Source organism: Eublepharis macularius, chromosome 13, assembly GCF_028583425.1.
Source record: "Eublepharis macularius isolate TG4126 chromosome 13, MPM_Emac_v1.0, whole genome shotgun sequence".
NCBI lineage: Eukaryota > Metazoa > Chordata > Lepidosauria > Squamata > Eublepharidae > Eublepharis > Eublepharis macularius.
Genome location: NC_072802.1, coordinates 7,843,212 through 7,866,176, shown reverse-complemented (window position 1 = coordinate 7,866,176; position 22,965 = coordinate 7,843,212). Strand labels below are relative to the sequence as shown.

General features: G+C 45.1%; 1 protein-coding gene across 1 annotated transcript; it reads left to right on the top strand.

Moving 5' to 3' along the window:
* The first annotated feature begins 205 nt into the window (after positions 1 to 205).
* Positions 206 to 22,745, top strand: LOC129341327 (homeobox protein CDX-1-like). Its single transcript, XM_054996456.1, has 3 exons — positions 206 to 644; positions 18,542 to 18,687; positions 22,491 to 22,745. The coding sequence occupies exons 1-3, from the start codon at positions 206 to 208 to the stop codon at positions 22,743 to 22,745; spliced, it is 840 nt and encodes a 279-aa protein (XP_054852431.1).
* The last annotated feature ends 220 nt before the right edge of the window (positions 22,746 to 22,965 follow it).

Here is a 22,965-nt window from a genome sequence, read left to right as displayed (position 1 = left end):
GAGGCGCCACCTTCACAAACTGTGAGCCCAGCACCTGGCCAGGCAGCTGTGAATCATGTGTAGTGAAGAGACCTCAGGACTAGCATGAGTCATTGGCGGGGCCAGTTGGGGCTGGAGAAGAGAGAGTGAGAGAAAGAGGAGGGGGCGCCAGATCAAAGGAGCAGAGCAGGATGCCGGGGCAGGACAAAGCCAGGGGATGAGCATCATGTATGTGAGTTATCTTTTGGAAAAAGAAGCCAGCATGTATCCAGGATCTTTAAGGTGCAACAGTCACAACCTGCCAGTGCAAAACTTCGCCTCCACAACACCTTATAGCGATTACATGGGATACCATCAGGTGCAAAGTACTACAGACAACCGTGGACAGCCGGCTGGGAGCTGGGGCCCACCCTACGGCCTGCAAAGGGAGGACTGGAATGCTTATCATGGACCTGGACCATCCAGCACAGCGACCCCCACACCCATGAGCGGATCATCTCCTGGGCAGATCTCCTACACTTCTGGCAATTACAGCTCCCTGAATCCTGGGGGATCAGGGGCTTTGCCTCCTGTAGATACAATTAACACAGAGCAAATCTCTCCTCACAGTCCAAGACACAGCTCTTACGAATGGATGAGGAAAACAGCCCAGTCCACTTCCACAGGTATGTTGGTGAAGGCTAATTTATACTAAAGAAACCTCTTGCAATATTCTCTGCCAGATTTCCTCCTAACCTACTCCCACGAAGGCAGGAGGGAATGGAAAAAATGTGCCACAAGGAAAGGGATTCCTCCTCTAAGATTCCTCCACTGGTTTTGCTATTGCAGAATGACTTTGATTTATTGGCCTTCTTATGTCAAAATTGGAACCAATTAAAATTATCACATCATGGATAAATATAACAGGCACTTCTGAGAGTGGGGGAGAACGGCAAGAGCACTTTTTAAGGTAACACCACAGTGAGAAAAGAATGCATGTTTTGTTAACAACACACTACCATTTCAAGAGAAACACATTTTTACATTTCTTGCTAGTAAATATAACAAAAGAAATGAAGCAAACTTCAAGGAGGCACTTTGCATTGCTCACTTGAAGCTTCATATCTTCAAGGGGACTAGGGAGGACCATAGCACCAGACCTTGATCCTATGTTGAATTACAGGGCTTCATGCAAAAATTAACACTTCAAATGCAAACAGTGGATGAAAGGGCCTCCTTCCCTTTAAAATGCTAGACCCTTCAGAGAATGCAGGAATCTAACAGTGAGAACCAACCTGATCTCCTGATAGGTAACTCTCTGGAATTTTAATAGCCAGCTGGTAAACATTAATGTGTGTGTGAGGGGTGGGGGGAAGCCCAGAGTGTGTGAGTGTTATAAAGTACAATCCCAAACAGGGAAATAGTCTGTTTGATGATAGACCAGAATAGAGGGAAATGATGAGTAATGTCACATTACAAAATATCATTCAGTCATTATCCAGGCATCACAAGCAGGGTGTTGTGTGTGTTATGTGCCGTCAAGTTGCCTCGGATCTATGAAAGACCTCCAAAACATCCTTTCATTAACAGACTTGCTCAGATCCTGCAAACTGGAGGATGTGTGGCTTCTTTGTCTGAATCCAGCCATCTCATTTTAGGTCTTCCTCTTTTCCTACTGCCTTTCACTTTCCCTACTAATACAAAACTCCGCTTGTAAAGAGCTACATCATCAAGAGGGCGGTCACCTTCAGAATTCTGAGCAACCACAAGAAACTCTGGGGTTTGCGTGCATTTCCTAGCAGGTAGTGGAAGTTGTAAAATGAGTGGTACCAGGGCGGCATGGCAGACAGTCTGGCTTCCCTCCGAGTGGAATTGTTTTTAAGAACAGTGGTGGTGCACTGCGCTAACCCAGTCTTAAAAAATTCAACATGTAACTGTTATTCAGTTGCATCTATTCCAAACCCATTAAAATAACAATGTAACTTCCAGCACAGAAAAGCCTGATTAGGGAATTTAAAATCCATACTGAGATACTACAGTTTTATTAGTTATAAAGCCTCTCATAAGCTTGGGGATACAGACACCCAGGCAAAAATTGGCAGTTCAAATTATTATTGCCAGTGCAATCCTAAACAGAATGCTACTGATGCCAGTGGGTTTGGAAGGGTGTAACTCTAGGATTGCAGTATAAATTATCAAAGAAAGAGGAAGACTAAGGCTACTTATTTGAGAGGTATACCCACTGGACTCAATAGGATTTACTTGTTCTGAGTACGGATTAGAGTGTTACAGATTTATTCTAACAATCTTCCATGCATTAGAGATGCATCTTCACCAGTTATACCTAAGAAGAATGAGCTCACGCTCTTAACAATTTATACCGTAATAACTATGGTGGTCCTTATCCTTAAGATGGGTGTGTTGTTGTCACAATGGTTATGCAGTGTACATTTTCATCCGTGAAACGCTGGAGAGCATCGCTGTGTGGAGGAGGTTCCATAAAACATTTCCTGCCTCTCAGTGGAAAACCAAGAAACTAAGTGTGGGGCTTTAATAGATAAGCACAAGCGAAGCCCAATAAAAACCTCTCAGGTGTTTCGCAGATGAGCCATATCATTCCAAAGCAGAGGAACACCTTTCCAGGCCTATCAAGTACCATGGACTCAGAAAGGTATAACTGTACTTTTGGATGGCACTGTAAAAGTGGACAAGAACTCCATTACTGGGCCAGACCGAGCATGTGTCTGCCTCTAACAAAGGCCAGCAAGATGCCTTGGCTCACCCACCCACCCACACCAGCAAACCTGTCATTCTGTTGGCCCCTTCTCCCAGGAATCAGAGGTACACTGTCTTTAATTGTGGAGGCTCCATTTGTCTCATCAAGGATGAGCCTCTCTTCCATGAATTTGTCTTTTTAAAGCCACCCCAGACAGAGTCTATCATTGCTTTTTGTGGCAATGATGGTGTCATCTCCTAAAACTGAATGTTTGACCCTATGATGACCACACGAAAGGCAGCTTCCCCTTCTAGGATGCCTCTGAGAAAAACTTCCTCTGTCATCACACAGCACAACGTCTGTGACGGCTTGACACTGGGGGCCAGGCGCCGGATCCATGGGCTTCTTTATACCTGGGAACAACATCATCAGTCTTTTAATTGAGAATGCCAGGCAAGGAGTTCTGATCTGCCTGGTGCCCCTAACTAGTCCTTGCTGCTGGGGGAGGCTGTTTGGTTTTTCGTGTGAGGCTGGCCTGCAATAAGATAAAAGGGAAGAGGAAGGCCTGAAACCCAAAAGGGATGTTTGGAAAAAAGAAGCCCCTTTTGGGCTAGTCACAGCTCTCTCAGAGCTCTCTCAGCCCCACCCACCCCACAGCGTGTTTTGTTGTGGGGATAATAGTAGCATACTTTGTAAACCACTCTGAGTGGGCATTAAGTTGTCCTGAAGGGTGGTATAGAAATCGAATGTTATTATTATTATTATTATTATTATTATTATTATTATTATTATTATTATTATTATTATTATTATTATTTCTAGCAAGTGTGGATCCCCACCCTACAAAAACCAGTTATGGCTGCAGGTTGTACAAGAGATCCAATATGAAGTTGTCACCACTCAGTTACGTAAAGCAAGTTACGTATTGCGTAGCATTTTCTAAAATTGTGAAATATTAAATGAAATGTTTAAGAAACTAATTTAAGAACCCTCTCCCCATAGGCTGCATAAAGACTGTTTAATTTTGAATCAGTATGTTTTTATGGCTACATCATCAAATAAACACAAACTTTTATTAAGAAAGCACCTAAATAACAACAGAAATGTTTTCTTGACTTTGATTCAATCCAATCCACCCTTGTTAAAGTAGGACTTTCCTTTTGCCAGTCCTAAATCTAGTGCTCTCAACTGAATCTTAGTAGCAACAGAAAAAGGGGGGGGTGTGAGTATTTTTCTGTATCCACTCTTTCTCTCTATGCCACTCATAATTTTATAGACCTCTGTCATGTTCTCCCTAGAGATATTGTTCATGTTGAAACTACTCCGCTGAAACACACACACATACTACAAACATCTTCAGTCTTTCTTCATAGAGAAGAGTCCAGTGGCACCTTTAAGACTAACCAACTTCGTCAGATGCATCTGACAAAGAAAGCTGTGGTTCTTGAAAGCTTATGTTACAATAAAGTTGGTTAGTCTTAAAGATGCCACTGGACCCCTTACTGCTTTGCAACTACAGATTAACATGGCTAATTCCTCTGGATCTATGTTCATAGAGAAGGAGGCTGGTCATTCTAAAACAAGCTCAGCTCTCCAAGTCTATATTATTTGGGGGGGGGGGGGTAGGGGGAAGAGCTGAAGGATACTACAGTATTTTAAGTGTAGATTTGTATCATTCACCTCTCAATAAAGCAAAAAGAATTTGATGTCATCAAGTGTCTTGACTGCTGCCAAATGCAGGAGACGGCCAACGTCTGCGATGTGCATCAGCTCCCACTTAATGGTCCGTTTAGCAGCAGCCCTGCTGTCCCCTCTGGGGCGAGATGAAATTTCTTCTTTTTTCCCAAATGTGGGTATCCAGCCAGCCTTCAGGTGGGGGGGGGGGGGGCTGGAGATCTCCCAGAACTGCAACTGATCAGTTCCCCAGGAGGAAATGGCAGCTTTGGAGGGTGGACTCTATGACATTATACCCTGCAGAAGTCCCTCCCCTCAACAACACCCCCCCCCCCAGGCTCCGTCTCCAAATCTCCAGGAATTTCCCAACTCAGAGTTGACAACAGAGAATCTTCCATTTTCATGGAATTTAATCAAGGGCTTCTTGATGAGAAGCGCACTCACATACCATGTTGCTTTATATTAAATGAGGGTTTTGCTTTGCCCAGCTCAGCGTTGTCTACTCTTGATTTCAGCTGCTCTTCAGGATCTTGATGGACCAAGGGTCTGAAACATTATAAGGCAGCTCCATGTGTATATGTGTTCACTGGAAAGTGCTATAACGAAGGCCAAGGTTTAGGGACCACAGGGGGCTCTGCCAGAGTACTCCAGGGGGTCCATAATTCCTTTGTCCCTGAGGTATAGCATGTGCCAGAGAGGGAGGAGGGGTGGATTTGGGAGTTAGGTGAACATTTTTAATCACATGTGGAAGTTTGAGAACTGCAACACAGTAAGTATGATTATTTCCTGTATAAGACAGCTTGACCACTCCAACCAGTCAGTTCAGAGCTCCATTTTGATAATGGGCATACTTTTTAATAAATACTATTCCCCTGGAAACAAGCTGAGGCTTAAAGTAGACAGGGTTCCTGCAGTAAATACCACTTTGCTCAACTTCCCTAGACCACCACTTCACTGCCAGGGCCAAACTAGCAGAATCAGGCCTGGGGTGCCTGGACCTAACTTAACTAACTTGTGTTCCTTGCAGAGGAGAGCCCAAATAGGTGCCAAACACTGCTGAGGGGAGAGGAAATGCTCTTGCCATCCCCCCCAAGCTGTTTTCCTGTGCAGAAAGAGCTTGGGGTTTCCCTGTTTTTGCTGCTCCTCAAGAGAACTGCTGCCAAGTCCTATTGTCACATTCACAAGGGCTAAAATAGGATTGTAATCAATCGCAGTGCTTATGGTACGTGTCACTTCACTTGTTCACTGGAACATCCTCTAACTTTGTAAGCCCCTTTTTCCATTGTGTTATGACATGCCTTAGACTGTTTTTTGTTTGCATAGTTTTTCCAGTTCTAGAATCTAGTACTACTGCTTTGTTTATTGGAGGTCTTTGCTTAGTTGAACTTTTTCATATTTTGAAATCTGCCTTGATTCTCAGTGAGAAAGGCAGGCTATAATGAATAAGAACAACAGCAACACCCCATCCCCCCACCCCACCCCGACTGGACCTCCTGGTGCTGACTCATCTCTACCCTACTGCACCAATCCCACTCTCAGAAGTAACTCAAACCCAATGAGAACAAAAAGAGAAGAACTTGTGCAGACAAGTTAGGATAGGTGCAGTTGTGGTGCAGGAAAGCCTTGGCAGGAGCTTGCCTTCCAGCTGTCCCTGCTTACCTGTCACAGTCCCCACTTTCTACTCCTTGTTCCCAGTAAATCGCTGTCTCTCTTTCTGTCTTCATGCAATGTATGGTTGCAATGTTGTTAGTGAGTAGCTGTTCTTCACCGTTCCTGTCTCTAGTCATTAGAAGTTAAGTTTCTGAGAGGGGAGGGTATCCGGTGGGCATGCTTATGGCCATGAAGGCACTATGCAGTGCACAGCCTGCTTGTGCCTTCAGAGGTCTGTTTTGAACTGTTGATGGCAGATTGCGTGACAGTAAGGTTTTTCTAGTGCATCTTTCATGAGAGAACAAACACTGTTGCTTTTTAAATCAGTGTGGGACAGACTGGCATAAAGTAAAAGAATATTCCTTACAGCAAGAAGAAAATGGTCTTTGGGAGGGGAAGCATGAGCAGAGATGCTTGATCTGAGAGTGTAGATATATCACGTGTGTCTCATTTTTATCTATTTTACATTAAGCCAAATACTCAAAGTTTATCTCACCCAGCCTAGAATTTACTTGATACTTGCGGACTCACTTTGGCCTGCTCTATAAATACGGCAGAAAGGGGGTGGGGGTGGGATGAAATGGAACAAGCATGGCAGAGGCGGTTTTTGAACCTGGCTCTCCCAGGTCCAGCACTCTGACCACTACACCACATTGGGTCTCTATATACTAATTATTTCTGTATAACATAGAAGACTGCTGTTTTCCTCTCACCTCGGCTCCTGTTTCCCATTACCACTTCTGTGGAAGGTGGGAGAAAAATAATATTTTAAAATGTCATCAGCAATGGTGTGGTGTCACTTCCAGGAAAAAAAGGAATGCAACAGCAGTCCACTCTAGGGATTGTTGAGAACTCTATGGTTTCTCCAGCTAATCCTAGAGAGGCATGACATCCCTTCCGTGTTTGCTCTGGAAATGTCATCACACCATCACTAACAGTGCCACTCATGTCTTCACCCTCCCCCCTGGGCTCCTGCTGGTTGCCAGGCCATGCCTGGCCTCCCTGATAACATATTATATAAGTAGCATGTGTATTATACATATTATTTATATATTGCATATTTAATATCTGGCTTTCCATATTAAAATTCCACTTATTATTTGTTGCATGAAGAAGGTTTTTTTCGTTTCCGAATCTGTCAGTTGATTTCTTGTATCATGGGAAAGGTAGCAGTGGCATGTTCCATGTTTTTGTTAGGAAATCCATGACTTCACCTTTGAGTTCTTTAAGAACCCTAAAGTGTACAGCAGCCAGACCCAATGACTGGTTAACATTTAATCTCATAATTGGCACAGAATGTTATCCTTTGCTATCTCTGTTTGATTCACTGCTCTCAATGTGTTTTGCCTCTTATACACAGCATTACTCTGGATTTTTTGACAAAAGGCTAACAGTCCCATAGCCATGTAGCTATGCACAATCCCAGGTGCTGGAAACGTGCCTTTGCTTTATGCCTGTGAGCCCTCAAACATGTCTGTTGCCCACTGGTCCTGAATGTGGCATAGCAAGGCATGCTCTAGGTGTGATCTGGCAGGGTGCCCTTTATGTTACCCATCACAGAAACTTCCTGCCAGCCTACGCTCCCTGTTCTATATAGATGCAGGGTCAAAGAGATACCAAATGCCTTTGCGTGAGTGATATCTGGGCTTAAAGTAGACAGAGTGCTCTCGCCTGAGACACTGTATTCATCAAGGCAAGCAGTGAAATGGGAGAGACGGAGGGATGCTTATATTGGACTTCTCTCTTATAAGCCAAATAGATATTTTGCTTGCAACACAGATTGGGAGGCGGGGGACTGAGTAAGAGCCCAGGAAAATTGGACTGCACAAGTTCCCAAGCTGCACAGTGTCAGATCTTAGCAACTAGCCACTATGACAGGCAGGATGAAGGCAGGAGTTGGGGGGCTTGCCTATGACTGGAAGATACCAGGCATATTGGGTGGGGCCTCTGAGCAAGGGGGCTGGGCTGCCTAACGTCAACAGCAAAAGTAAGTTTTCCCCTACCTTATCCAGGGTCCCCAAGTGCTTTATTTTCCGCAGTGGAAGTAACTGGCAACCATTCACTTACCTGGGTGAAGTTAAAGAGGGCGTGGCTGCAGTGGAAACCTAAAGCCAGCTAATAGCTGCATAGACTCACCACATAAACATTTCTCAGTGTGAAGCAAGCTCTGTTATGCTGCATGCAATCAGTAAGTTGAGAGTGGAGTAACTCTGTCTAGGAGACCACTGTCTTTTTAGCAGAAGCTTTGGAGGGTTAAAGACCACTCTGTCAGATGCATGATTTGAAATTGCGGTTAATAGAGGCAGAGAGGGAGGGAGAGGAAAAAGAATTGAGAACTGTAAGGTTAAAAGGCCATGAAATGCAGGAGGTCTGCAAACAGATGTCATGAACTGAGCTGCTTGCATTTCACAGCCTTTTAACCTCACTGTTCAGTCTCGGGCCCACCCCCACCCCCACCCCCACCCCCACCCCATGTGTGCATGCATGTGCCCGACCACACCAACTGGAGCTTTACTTCCCTCTTTTATGGAGCGAGGTTGAGCCCAGAACAGCTTCTGCTACAATCAACCTGTTAATCCTTAAGGTGTCACAAGACTCCTCTTTCACTTTTCCTTACATACTTTATGGTAACAAAACTGCTGGTCAACAGTTCCTCTGCCTAAGGGCCTGCAAAGTCCTCCGGTTCACCACAAGTTCTTTCAACCAGACCTACCTTGCTTGTTCCCTGCTGGCTGGGAACTCAGTTCTGAGAAGCACAACGGCCCAGTTGGGATTGGGACCGTGACGCATAGGGAAAGGGAGCTTGTGCCCCCATTCCTGCACCATTTCTTTACCTGAAATGGCCCCGGGGGGGGGGGCTCCATTTGTACTGATGAGGTAAATGTAGATTTCTCAAGTGGGGCAAAATGGTATCCCCCTGGAGCTGTTTCAGATTGGGAAAATAGTGCGGGAGAAGACTTATGCCCCTTGACCTACATGCTGCAGTTCTGATCTGAATCGGGGCCTTGCAGCCAGGAACTGCAAGCGGAGGATGGAACTCACCACAAACGTCTGACTAAATAGTCCTCCTGGCAGACCCAGAAGCAACCCGAGGCCTTTGTGACATGTAGTTAGTCCCTGTTATAAGACGTGCTTACGGACTACCTTCAAGAACTTCCAGACATGCAGACTTTATTGTTGCCCCCCCCTCAGAACTCCATGGGCATCTTCTCCTCATCACTCCTCCCTCCCCCTCCTCCTCCTCCTCCGGGCTGCTTCTCACCTCCTTCTTCTTGCAAACCAACCCTGGAAGGTCAGCTACTGGCTGGCTTTCCCCTGTCTCTAAATCCGCCCTCCCCCTCCAAACCTTCCCACTTTGCACCCTGCCACTTGTATTTATTTATCTGAAATATTTATATCCTGCCTTTAACCCCAAAGGGCTCAAGTTGACTGACCAAAGAAATACACAGTATCATTCACAAGCTGATACAAACAACACTCCGAGTATAGTAGAACCTAAAAATCAAATAGAAATATCCACATCTGATTGAAACAAATCTCACCATGGTTTAGTAGTCAAAATGTCAGACTAGGATCTGGGAGACCTAGGTTCAAATCTTCCCTCTGCCATGGATGCTTGCTGGATGACCTTGGGCCAGTCACGCCCTCTCAGCCTAACCTACCTCACAGGGTTGTTGTGGGGATAAAATGGAGAATGATGGGAGTCACTTTGAGTCCCCATTGGGGGGAAAGGCAGGGTATAATTGACGTAAATAAATGAGGACGCTCTAGAAATCAGAACAGCTTTGAACTTTTTCTGAGAGTCACTAGTATAGGGGTAAATCTGAATGACCAGGGGCAAAAAAATGCAGAGGTCTCTTTCCTCCCAGAGGTTATCTAGTAGAGGCACTGGTGGGGAGGGGAGGGGAGGGGAGGGGAGAACAACAGGCCACAGCCAGCATGCACAGCAAGGGACTTTTCCCCTTTCCATCTGGATCCTGTACATTTGCTTGAATTGGTCAGCAGCCACATGTCAAGATGTTCCCTGTACTGGTGGGGTTTGGACTTTTCTCCTTCTGCATCAATGCATCCGCCACCCCCACCCCCAGGAACGAACGCATTTCGGAGGGTCCTGGGGGGGCCACACCCTGGGGCAACTGTTCCGTCCTCGCACTGTGCTGGTCAGGCCCATTGGAGCTCAAACCCTGAGAGCCCGGCCAAGACTCCCCTATGGCTGGCGGATCAGGAAGGCAAACACATTTATTTAATTGAATGCTTAACTCCCGCGTGTTTTCCTCATTTCACAAAGCAGTTTACAGCAAAACAAACAAGTTCATTAATGAGCTGAGAGTCTCTCTACATGAGATGCCTCTGTGAGTGTTCATCAAGTGTAGGGAGATGCAATGTTAGCCAGGAAGCACAGTTTAAAAAGACAGTGCCAGCAGAGATCGTGCCTCAGAGGGTTTGTCAATTTCATCTTTGCCTCCCCAGTTGTGTGGGATCACAAACAGTGAGGGATGGAAATGGGCTGGAGCTGCCTTCCAGAGCAGGGCTTGCACCTGGAGAAGTTTCCCGTCTGGCATTTCAGCGCTCCAGTGTATAGTAAAGCCTTTGCTCTGCCGCTGGCTCTGTCTTTTTAAACTACCCTTCCCGGCTACTATTGCATCTCCCGACACATGTTCTTCATGTGTCAGATGTCTTGTGTAGAGAGACTCTGAGTGGCAGCATGGGAGGAGGCAAGAGTGAGGCAGCCAGCAGCCTGCATGGATCCTCACCTCCCTTCATGTCTTCTGAGCCAGACATCCCCTGTGGCCAGTCAGCTTTCTAGGTCCCTGCTTGCTCGTGGCCTGGAGTCCAGCAGCCTACAGGGCTGCACTCCCTAGAAGCTTTCCTGAGAAGTTAGAAGGTCAGGCCACACCATGATCCATACAGCTGGGAATATTCTCTCCCAGGAAAGCTCCCCCATTACTAAAGGATCTTTGATAAGATTTCAAGGAGCTACAGGGATACCAAGTTCGCAATTTAAAAACCACCGCCTCCTCATACTATCCATCCCAAATTTGAGGGGGGGGGGAATCTGTATGGATGTGTCCTAAAGAAAGGACTAGAATTAGGCTTGCCAATCTCCAGGTAGGGTCTGCTGAGCTCCTGGAATTACAACTGATTTCCAGACTGCAGAGATCTGTTCTTCCCCTGGAGAAAATGGCAGCTTTGGAGGGGGGACTGTATGGCATTATACCCAGCTGAAGACCCCCCCCAGGCTCCACCCCCAAATGTCCTGGAATTTTCCAACCCAGAGTTGGCAAGCCCCAGTCACAGTCCCTACTGGCACAAGTGCCCAGTTTGAGCACCTGGCTGTTCAAAAAGCAATTTACTTTCTACCTACAAGGTTGAGTATTTATTTTTATAATTTCTATTCCACCTTTGCAGCACTAAAAGCAGTTCATAACAACAATAAAAAAGAATGTCATGCAAAAGAAAAATGTTCAATCTGCTCCAAAACTGCTTAAGAACATTAGCCTCTCTTACCTCCACATGAGAGTTGATTCTAGAGGGTGGATGATGCTGAAGAAAATACCCCGTTTCTGTATCCCCTTAACTTCAACTGATTGGGAGGGGGTACCACCAGTAGCCCCTGACCTGGTTAGCCCAAGTGAGTCTGATCTTGTCAGATCTCAGAAGCTAAGCAGGGTCAGCCTTGGTTAATAATTGGATGGGAGACCTCCAACAGAGACCAGGGTTGCAGAGGCAGGCAATGGCAAACCACCTCTGTTAGTATCTTGCCAGGAAAACCCCACCAGGGGTCGCCATAAGTCAGCTATGACTTGAAGACACTCTCCACCACCACCATTAGCACTTGCTGGCAGGCAGACCTTGAGGTCTGGGGGTCCCTGTGGAAGCTGGGCAACGACAGACACAATTCTAAGTGATAGGTGCGTCTAGTTGAGAGTCTTGTTCTGATTTTGCCAACTTGGCTAGTCAATTTTAGTACAAAACACATCTGAAGTTGCTATTGGGGCACATGTAGAATTTCAAGCCAAACATCTAACACAATTGTTCAGTTGTGATTGTGATAATAGTGGTATTGTTGGGGAGCTGTTGATCAAGGAAGCAGTAAAATTTTGCACCTGTTCCATTATCACATCACCAAATTTGTGACAATGAGGCAGATTTTTTATAAGAAGGGGTGGAAAAGGGTCAATTGAAGCTGCAAGTGGAGAAACACAAATGAGGGTGAGGGAGGTGAGCAAGCCAAAATGCTGGATCCTTTCGATCGGGGTCTGAGTGCAACTCTTGGATGCTCAAGTGAGAGCTGGTGTGCCTTCCAAGGGGCAGCCCCATGATGAGCACTCCCCCATCCCCCAAATCACATCTATCACAGCTTTTTGTGCAATGCAGCACTGCTACATTGTGAGACAAAATCAAACGGAAGTCCAGGGGTACCTTAAAGACTAAGGACATTTATTCCAGCAGGAGCGTTCATGAACCAGAGCTTGTTTCTTCAGATGCTACAATGCAGGAAAGGAAATGCCTGGGGTGAATCAGTGCTGGGGGGAGCTCATTATGCAGCATCAGGAAAGATGTCCTCCTAACCATTACTTTAGAGAGGAGAAGGGCCTCCATTTGCAGCAGCACCCACATGTAGTGCATAATCCAGTGACTGGGGAACAGTGTTTGAGGGAACTGCTAACAACAACAGGTAAAAAGGTAAAGGTAGTCCCCTGTGCAAGCACCCAGTGCAAGCACCGACCCACGGGGGGGATGTCGCATCATGACGTTTTCGTGGCAGACTTTTGTTATGGGGTGGTTTGCCATTGCCTTCCCCAGTCATCTACACTTTTCCCCCAGGAAACTGCATCCTCACTTTACCATCCTTGGAAGGATGGAAGGCTGAGTCAGCCTTGAGCTGGCTACCTGAACCGGCTTCCGCCACGATTGAACTCAAGTCGTGAGCAGAGCTTGGACTGCAGTACTGCAGCTTACCACTCTGTGCCACGGGACTCCTGACAACAACAATAACAATATAATAACTGTGTGCTTATAAATGGCTCTTCTGGACAGATTAGTACCACACTCAGAGTGGGGAACAAAGCCAGTGTTGTTATTATCCCCACAATACAGCTGGAGAGCTGGGGCTGAGAGAAGTGGCTTACCCAAGGCCACCTGCTGAGCTCATGGCAGGAGTGGGATTCCAACCAGCAGAGTGCTGATTCGCAGCCCAATCACTTAACCACTATGCTACAGCAGCTCTTCTGCTGTGTGGCATGGGGTGGGGGGAGGCAGGTGAGAAGGTTCTCAGAAGCACCTGATCAGGCAGGAGTGTTTGGAGAAGGGGGGCGGGACATGGAAGGACAAAGAGACTGAATCATTTTCTTGCTATGTTTAACTCTGGTTCCCAGCAACTCTGGATTGGGCAGGTTAGACATCCAAAGCCTTGATCTATATCACCAACAATGTGCCTTTGGGAAGCAAAATGGGGCCTGGCCGGCACAGGTGTAGGAACGGGTGTTCTTAACCACTTCCTGTATGACAGCATCATGAGAAGCCTTCCCCGTGATGAGCGGCTGCCTCGGAGGATGCTTTCCGTGGTCAATATCATATTTTTGAAGCAACCCTGCAAATTAAAAGAAATTGCTAACCACATTGCTCAATTCTTTGATTGGCAAGCCTGACAGATAAAATTTTATTATTATTCCGGGAAAAGCAATTTATTCAAGTACAGCCAAATGAGCCAGGTTTTAGGTTCCCCAATGGATTAGAGGAGAAACATACTATCCTGTCAAACTGAGGGCATCATTAACTTGGTGAGATCAGTGGATTTCTTATCTGTGGTGTCCTATTGAGGCTATTGAGACCAAGAATTGGTCTTGCCTCTGCCGTGAACTCATCTTGAGGCCTTACAAAAGCCATTCCCTCTCACCACCCAACCCACTGAACGTGGACAATGGTACTGAGGCCAACCTTACAGGGCTGTTGTAAGGATTCTGGAGATATCCCAGAGAGCTGTTTGAACTCTCTAAAATTCTGTTTTCAGTGATATGTTGTTAAAATGGTGAGATTGTACTAGAATTCATATTACCTTGTTCTTTCACTATCAGATGAAGTACAGCCCAAAGCTAGGACAAAGAAACAAAATACTTATTTTATGGATGTAAACAGCACTAACAATGTATAGAGTAATATAAGCAAAACAGCTGTAAATTCCCAAGAGTGTGGAATCTGGGAATGGTATGGTTGGAGGGAGTTCAGCAGGGTATAATACTACAGAGTCCCCCCTCCAAAGCAGCCATTTTCTCCAGAGGAAGTGATGTCTGTAGCCTGGAGATCAGTCATAAACCTAGGGGATCTCCAATCCCCACCTGAAGGTTGGGATATGTCCTACATGTGTGAGCTGAGCTTTTCAAATTGCTAGGAGCTTGGAACACGCAACTCCTAGTGCCCTTCTTGTTTGGCTCTTTGTCTGGAATTTTATTAGAGTCTGTTCTCTGTTCCTTTGGGGCAGTTTGTTTCAGCTGAACCGATTCTGTGCATAATCCCAATGGGAATCGGGAAGCTCGAGATGGCCTAATGGAGATCTCACACTGCAGTGTCCATGTGTAACTCACAGATGCAGACAAATTCAGAGGAAGATGTGAAGTGATCTAAAACAGAAGCGTCTCTCCGGCAGGAAAGACCAGAAGAAGGAGAGCCAGTCTGAATGCTAATTTATTTTGCTTTGTAAACTAGTTGTGAGGTCTAAGCTCTCCCCCCACTCCCTTGTTCCATTGTCTTTAGTTCAGAGGCCTATCTGCCATCTCGAGCACCAGACCCCCTTTTAACACTTCTTCCGGCTTTGATATGCATCCCTGTCTCTTCCTCCTTCTCCTATTCTTTACTGGTTATATTGCCGGAAAGGGCGATGATTTTCACAGCAAATAAAGAGGCCTTCTAGTTGCTTTTATTGCCTTCCGAAGAAATGCTCTGTGAATTTTATGGCCAGTGGGAAAACCCTCCCCTTCCCCCTCCACAAACTGAGGCTCAGACTGTTAGAATAACTGAAGTAGCCTAATATAGCTAGTGTAACAAGGGCCAAATACCAGATGAGCAACGTTTTGCCAGGTGATCTACCCAGTTCCCACAAAGGAAGACTGAAATATAGGACTACCTGGGTGTTGGAATCATGCCTTTCTACTAAAGGAGGTGTTTTCTCCAGTTTTTATACTTCTATCAGCACACAAAACCAAGCCTGTCCCTTTGCATGCTTATAGGAAAGGACCTGTAACAAATAAGAGCTCTTGCATTCAAGTGACCTGCGCAATTCTCCACCCGCCAAGGCAAATGCAGATACAAAGTGCCTGATGATTCCAGCCTATTCCTGTTTCCTCAGCAAAAACACCAGGTTCGTCAAGCGCTTGCTCAGCTGCCATAACTGGCAGACAGGCTGTGGATCACAAGATGCTAAATCATTTGGTTTTAGGTAAAAGAGGTGCAGTCTATGTTCTTCAGAATCACAGTTTGCCAAAGCAGTAGAAAATAATACACAATCTCCCCTACTTTAGTTATTGTAGTAGTCATTGATTCAATTCTTGATCTCAAATGTGCATTAGAGGAGGGGGAGGCTGTTTTCATTTTTCTCCAATCTAACGCAACTTTGAATATGTTAAGAGAAACTTCTTTCTAGAAGCATAATTCCTTTATGCGTTCATTAAAACCTACAGAAGGGAAGAAGGTTTTTTTCACTGTTCTTGGACAAACAGCCATTGCTCAAGAAACACCTAGGAGAGGGCCAAAATCACTGCTTTCTTTCAGGATCACAATTCTGTTATTCTTTCCAAATCACTGAAGATGGGGTTTAAAAGTACAAGGGGGAAATAAAGGCCTTTAAAGTCCATTAATGCCCATGAAAGAACTCCCATGTGGGCTTAACATTTTCCATTTGAACTACAAGTGACTTCAGAGTGCCTGGCTAGGTCAAGCTCACAAAGTATACAATTAAAACAAACTGTCTACAGTAAGTACATATAAGACTATTGCAGCATTTTTTTCAGCCCAAGGAATTCCCCGCTAGCCTGCAAGAAGGTAAAAGTAAAGTGTCCCCTTCAGCAAGGACAACAGAACTATCCCAACAGCCATTCCTGAGCACCATTCAAGCCCATGCTAGACTCTCCTGTTCTGTTTAGTAAGGATCTGCTTGCTCAGTAGTGGGAAGCAAGATGAGAGGAATGCCAAGTACCAAATACTGTGGAAAGCCATTTTTAAGGGCTTGCAAAGCAGTCAGGCACTTAGGACTGGTTCAGACAATGCATTTCCAGTCAGGGGCCAAGGTATTTTCTCACCCCGAGCAAGGTTGCACTTTTCTTCTATTGGTCTACACTACCACTAGGTGAGTCCAAACCCAGCCTAGGTGCCATGAAAATGTCCCACACATCATCATCATCCCCCCCCCTTTGTGGAATGGCGTGCCCAAGGAGGTCAGGAAGATCCTCACACTTCTATCATTTCGTAGAATGTGCAAAACAGAAATGTTCAAGGAGAATTTTTATAAAGGGATTCAATCAGTCAACCAATCAATCAATTATAAAGGGATTAGAATTGTAATGTCCTGACCTGGTGAGCCTAGGTGAGCCTGATCTCATCAGCTCTTGGAAGCTAAGCAAGGTCGGCCTTGGTTAGTAATTGGATGGGAGACCTCCAACAAAGACCAGAGTTGCAGAGGCAGGCAATGGCGAACCACCTCTGTTAGTCTCTTGCCATGAAAACCCCACCAGGGGTCGCTGTAAGTCAACTATGACTTGATGGCAGTCTCCACCACCACTATAATATATTTTTTTTAAAAAAAATTATTGGATGGGTTTACAAACATAAACATAAAAATCATTATCGTTTTCCACCCCATTGCATTTTCCTCATCCTTCCCCCCCTTTTCTAGTGACTCCCAGCAGTTTTCCATACCCATATGATTTCCATATCATATAAATTCTTAAAATCTATAATATATATCTATATTATACATACTAATCTAATCTATTTACTTATCCTAACTATCTACGCTTAATATACTACTTATCTTAATTAAAAATATAAAGATTATATAAGTATATAGTAAGTACATATACTAACTAAAAAAAAAGATACCTATATATGTGTAATATACTATTCCTTAGATACCCATTATCTATATTATAGATCTAATCTTTCTATTACATCACTAAAATATCATATATACTCCCTATAACCTATTCAACCTTATTATTCAATCTTATACTTTCCCCTATAAATATACTATCTTACTCTTACCTTTTTAATACTATAATACTATAACTCTATACTAATCCAATAGGATACAGTAAAATATACCCCCTTTTAACCTTAAGTAAGTTTCTATCTCCCCTTTAATTCTCCAAAGACCACAGTTTCCCCTTCATGTCCCACTTTTTCTCCACATATTTCTTGAATTTTTCCCAGCTTGATGTATAGTCCAATTCTTCTTGTTCTTTCAATTTCCTTGTTAACTTGACCATTTCTGCCATATTCAGAACTTTCAGAATCGAATCTTCCATAGATGGTATCTCCTGAGTCTTCCACAACTGTGCATAACACATTCTGGCCACCATGATCATATAAAACACCATAACTCTGTCCATTTTATCAAAATCTTCTAGGTTCATGCATAATAACAGCAATTCCGGGGTTTTATTTATATTCCTTTGTAAAATATCCGACATAACTTTTACTATATCCCCCCAGAACTGCCTTGCCTTAGCACAAGTTCACTCCACCACCACTATAATAAAACAGCTCTGAAAGTCTCTTTTATAAGGGAATAGGATTATAGTCTACTGCAGTGTTGACTGTATACATCACCCTCCTTTTATGGCCCTGTCTTCTACCTTTCTAATTTCACTTTCTGCAGGATAGCATATCATGCCTTAGGCAGATTTCTCTTTTTTGCTTATGTGGTTATCTGTGTTGTTTCCAGTTCTTTAATACTAGTCCTACCACGACAGTTTGACACTGAGAGATCCCTGTCTTTCGGTGCTACACCTCTGAAGATGCTAGTCACAGCTGCTGGCGAAACGTCAGGAACTACAATGCCAAGACCACGGCAATACAGCTCGGAAAATCCACAACAACCATTTTCTGCTTTAGTTGCTCCAGCACACGTTCTTTTAATTTCTGGTACTAGTCTAAATAACTGTTTTCTAGACACCATGGTTGCTAACAGTATACTGAGAAGGCGCATAAAATGTTGTGGAAAATGGCTAAAGAACTAGTCCTACCACATTGTTCATTGGCTGTCCTGTGCAGTCTGACTGGTCTCTTAATATTTTGTAATCCGCCTTGAGTCTCAGCAAGAAAGGGAGATTATAAATAAAAAAAACTGTGTTACTACTGGTAAGAAAGCAAAGCTAGGTCATAATGGGTACTTCGATGTTTTGCAACAAAAATGGGTACTTTAATGTTTTCCAAATATTCTACCAAATCAACACATACACAGATATAAATGTGAGATCAGTGTAGCATCAAATCTTCAGGCAAAAAATGCTTGTGCACATTTTTAGCTTTGTCTGTCTTTCCCAACAGGAAAAACAAGAACAAGAGAGAAGTACCGTGTAGTTTACACAGATCATCAGAGATTAGAACTGGAGAAAGAGTTTCATTACAACAGATACATAACGATCAGGAGGAAGTCTGAACTAGCTGCAAACTTAAGACTTTCTGAAAGACAGGTAGAGTATGGACTATATACCTCAAATGTCCTGTCCAACACAGAATGTATAAAGTAATACTTTACTGGGCCAAATTTTTGAGGGTGTAAACACAAGTGTATCTTCTTTGGAACACCAAGACAGTTCTTCTGCTAGCAGCTGAACACTTTCCTCCATACAGGTAGAACAAGGCTGATTTGAGGTACTTTGCTGCTGTCCCAAGCAAGGGCTCACCCTGTGCCTCATTCTCAGCTGAGGCCTTGGGGCATGGGTCCTAGACGCAGCGCCTGTGGGCTCCAGCAGGGCTGATTGCCAGCAGAGAGTCAACTCTTCTTACTGTGTTTTCCCCAAGCAGTTGCTTGGGCGGAGTGACTATTGCACAAAACAATGGGTCGCTATGGGGGTTCTCTGATTTACTTGCCAAAAGTGTCAGAGGCATCTTTGAAATGTTTGCCGCGGCATGCAAGAGGGCCGTTTACGCACGTGGCAAAGTATTTGCCAAGAATCGGCATGGTGGGAAGGAGACTGAGGCCAACTGCAAGCAGAACAGAGTGGTACTATACTACTTCTGAGAACACACATACCTTTTAGGATCTGGACAGGAGGTCTGGGAAAGTATTCCATACCCACATGCCTGTGGCTGCCTGAGGCAGGTTAATTGAATGCAGGACTTCTGCCTGGCCACACCTTCTGAATTTTAGTAAATTCTTGTTCTAGCTTTGCCAGTGAATGACTGGTGAAGCTGTTAAAATTGTCCCTTTAGGCTTTTATTTTTCATTGGGTTTTACTTGTTGTTGAAAGGAAGAATCCCCTTTGAGTCTCCATTGGGGAAAAAGATGGGGTATAAAAGAAGGTTAAAGCACAGCTCTATCTATTTAGAACAGTGGTTCTCAATTTTTTTTTGAAATGGAACCCAATTCTACACTAACAATGCAATCCTAAGAAGAGTTACCCCAGTCTAAGACCATTGATTTAAATGGGCTTAGACTGGAGTAACTCTTCTTAGGATTGCACTGTGACTCTGCCTTTTGGGTAGTACAGCGAAGATCCTTGTACTGTGGTGGCAACTGCTGCTGAAGCAACTTTTAAAACATCTGTACAGCTAACGGCCAATCAGAAGCCATGCTGGGCAAAAGCCCCACCTGGTTCCCCTCACTTTCTAAAAATACTTGGCTGCAGCCCGGAAAAGTGTCAGCAGGAGCCAAGGAATGCATGGAGACTACGGTGGCGGGCTCCCGATGTAGGCTATGCTGGTGGTTGGGAAGAAGCCAGCGCCCTGGGGATGAAGGTGGGGAAAAGAAGAAACAAGTGCGGCCACTCTGCTGTCTCTGCTCCTGGTAGAAGACAAGCCTACTCTTCCTGCTCGAGAGTGGGAGCTTTGGTGACCCACCTCTGGGCTTTAAGGCAAAGTGCAGCCTTAGAAAAGTCCAATCCACATCAGGAATTATTTTTAGTCAATACCTTTATTGGCATAAAATAAAATTAAACAAAATAGAATCAGATCTTATAGTCCCTAATTCTCATCAGGAATGCGTTGTAGGGAGAGAAGGGGCTTGCCTTGCCCTTCCACGTGCCATGCTGCTGAAGAACAGGCCCCCGCCCAGCTGTTATTAGCCCTGGAGCGGGGGAGACAAACACCCTCCCGTCCCCACCCACGAAAAACAGCATAGGAGAGTGGGCAGTTTCATCCAGCAAAATTATGGAAAGGGGAGGGTTAAAGGCCCATCTCTCCCCCCCACACCACACACACACCCCCTGTGTGAAAGCGTCCATTCTGAAATCAGGAAATCCAGCCCCTTGGGAGGGCAGATCCATTCAGGATCCCCCAGCCTCTCTGCTTGGGTCTCCCAAGTGTCATCTCCTGCAGGTCGAACTGCTGTTACTGGCAAAATGAAGGACTGGTAACAAAATGGCAGTTAAACAGGGAATGGAAACTGTAATAATCCCCTCAGCCCGCCATGTCTAAAGGTTTGAAAGTTTTATTGAACAAAAGCAGGGCCTTCCCTGGCCTCTGCTTGGTAGAGAACAAACAGCCCACCACATGAAGGGAAAATGAAACCAAACTACCACACAGGCTTTTCGGCCTAAAGGGATCAGGCGGGAAATAAGGGAACATCTCCAAATTCACAACTTGCCACGATATAACAGAAACATTTCCATTTGCACAGCTTCAGCCCTCTTAAGCCACTAGCAAGACAACTTGTTCTAATCAATTCACGGTGAGTTCATTGCAACAAAGCCCCTGTGCTGTTCTGGCATCTCCCATGGAGATCGCGGCATGTCCGGGCTGAATCTAAATTTAGCCAGCTTGGAACTCAGCTGGACAGGACTCCAGGGACACTGCAGCCCAGAAGTAACCACAGCCAAGACATCCCCCCAGCAGTCACTCCCTTGGGCCCAGCAAATCAATGAAAAGGGAAAGAAACAAGATCCCCTGCAGGTCCGCAGCATGCTCCCGAGTACCAGGAAGGAAGGAAGGAAGGAAGGAAGGGTTGCTGCCAGATGGATCTCACAATACAGATTGCAAATGCAAAGGTTTGAGGGAGGGGAAGGAATCCGTGGTGCAAGCAGTGTTACCAACAGAAAAAATGTCCAGTGCCTTTCATGGAGGAAGAAGCATGACCAAAGGTGGGGAATGCAAAATCAGCGTGGCTGAGAGGCTGGAGATAGAAAGGCAAACCAGCCTACAAGCTATATTTTGACTTGGATGTAAGATTGCCAACAGCCCCGTGTAAAAATGTCCTGCCCCTTTTACAGAGGCTTAATTGGATTTTATCAGGTGATGTTATTTAACCCCCATGCCATGAAAAGCTTCAACAGCCCATTTCCACACATCAAGGCTCTGTTAAAGGGACAATTCTCAGAGAACATGGAAGGTTTTAGGTCTGGATTTTCTTGGGAACTATTCAAGCCTAGCTCAGGGTATCTCATTCAGCCAAAAATGATCTTGATTGGTTGAGGTATTTCTACTCAGGTAGAAGCAGGTCTGCTCGGAATTCTACTTGGGACTATTCAGTGGGGCTTACTCCCAGGCAAGTGTTCTTTGGATTACACTGTGAGAAACCACCAGAAATGCCTTCCTCTGCTCCAGACTTGCCAAACTGAACCTACATTGTTATGTTGTTTCCCAGAATCCTTTGCACATGACTGTACCGCCTGTGAGTTTCAGACGTGCATGTGTTCCTCTTGGTCTTCATCTTTACCCGCACTTGGTTCAGTCACTTTCCTACTTGATGTAGATGTTTATTGTGATGACTGGGATGAAACTTCCATGTTGCAATGAGTACAAAGCTAGAGATGACCCTCAACAGGCAGTAATTCTATTGTGTGCTTGAAGCTGGACTGGGGTTCACTTCTCCACAATCCTTTCCAGAGTTTAGAAGGACTTGTTGCTAGGACATACGCATAGCATAAGAATCTACAAGTGATGCCTCCTGGAGCCACTGCATCCCACACGTTGCTGCTAGTTTTCATGCGGATGTACTCAAAAGTCAGTGGGTGTATCTGTAGTGATGGGGGCGAGGTTTTGAATGGGGCACTGCTTGCTAATGCAGTCACATGTCATGGACAAAAGATATCATTTCTATGTCTCCCTCACCGTCACCACCAGCCTCACCAAAAGGCAACAAATTTTGGAAAACTTTACTAGAAATAAGAACCCACCCTCCTGATTTCACCCTCATTTGCCACTGGGAGAACCTGCCATGAAGGCATTCTGAAATTCAGCCAGAAAGCAACACTGCAGGATAAGTGTATGGTAAGATTTAGTTAACATACTAATTATATTTAGCGTTGAAAATGTTTGTTCTTTGCTTGTCTTCCAGGTAAAAATCTGGTTCCAGAACCGTAGAGCCAAAGAACGAAAATTAATGAAGAAGAAAATGACAAATTTTGATGGCGGCAGCCTGAGTTCCATCCACAGCGACTCTGGTTCAATGAGTCCTGTCCCGATTCCTGACCCACAGACTCATTCAGAGATGGCTGGTCCTCTGTTTCCACCGCCGCCCCCCCTGCCTCCGCTCCCAATGAATGGCTTGCAGCACAATGGGAACATTCAACAGGTTGTCGCATCCCCATAAGACAGCTCGTTTAATAAACACGGCCAACCCCACGAGCACATGGAGCACTGCAGTAGACAATGGGGCTGCCAAAGTTGTCCGCAAGAGACCACGGCATGACAACAGCCTTTTGCAAAGTACAGACAACTGTACATTGATTCGCACAGGCCTGCAACAGAACTGCAGTATATCCTTTGGTGAGGGCATTGTTCTGTGGCATAGGTTAAAGGTGGGACCGACA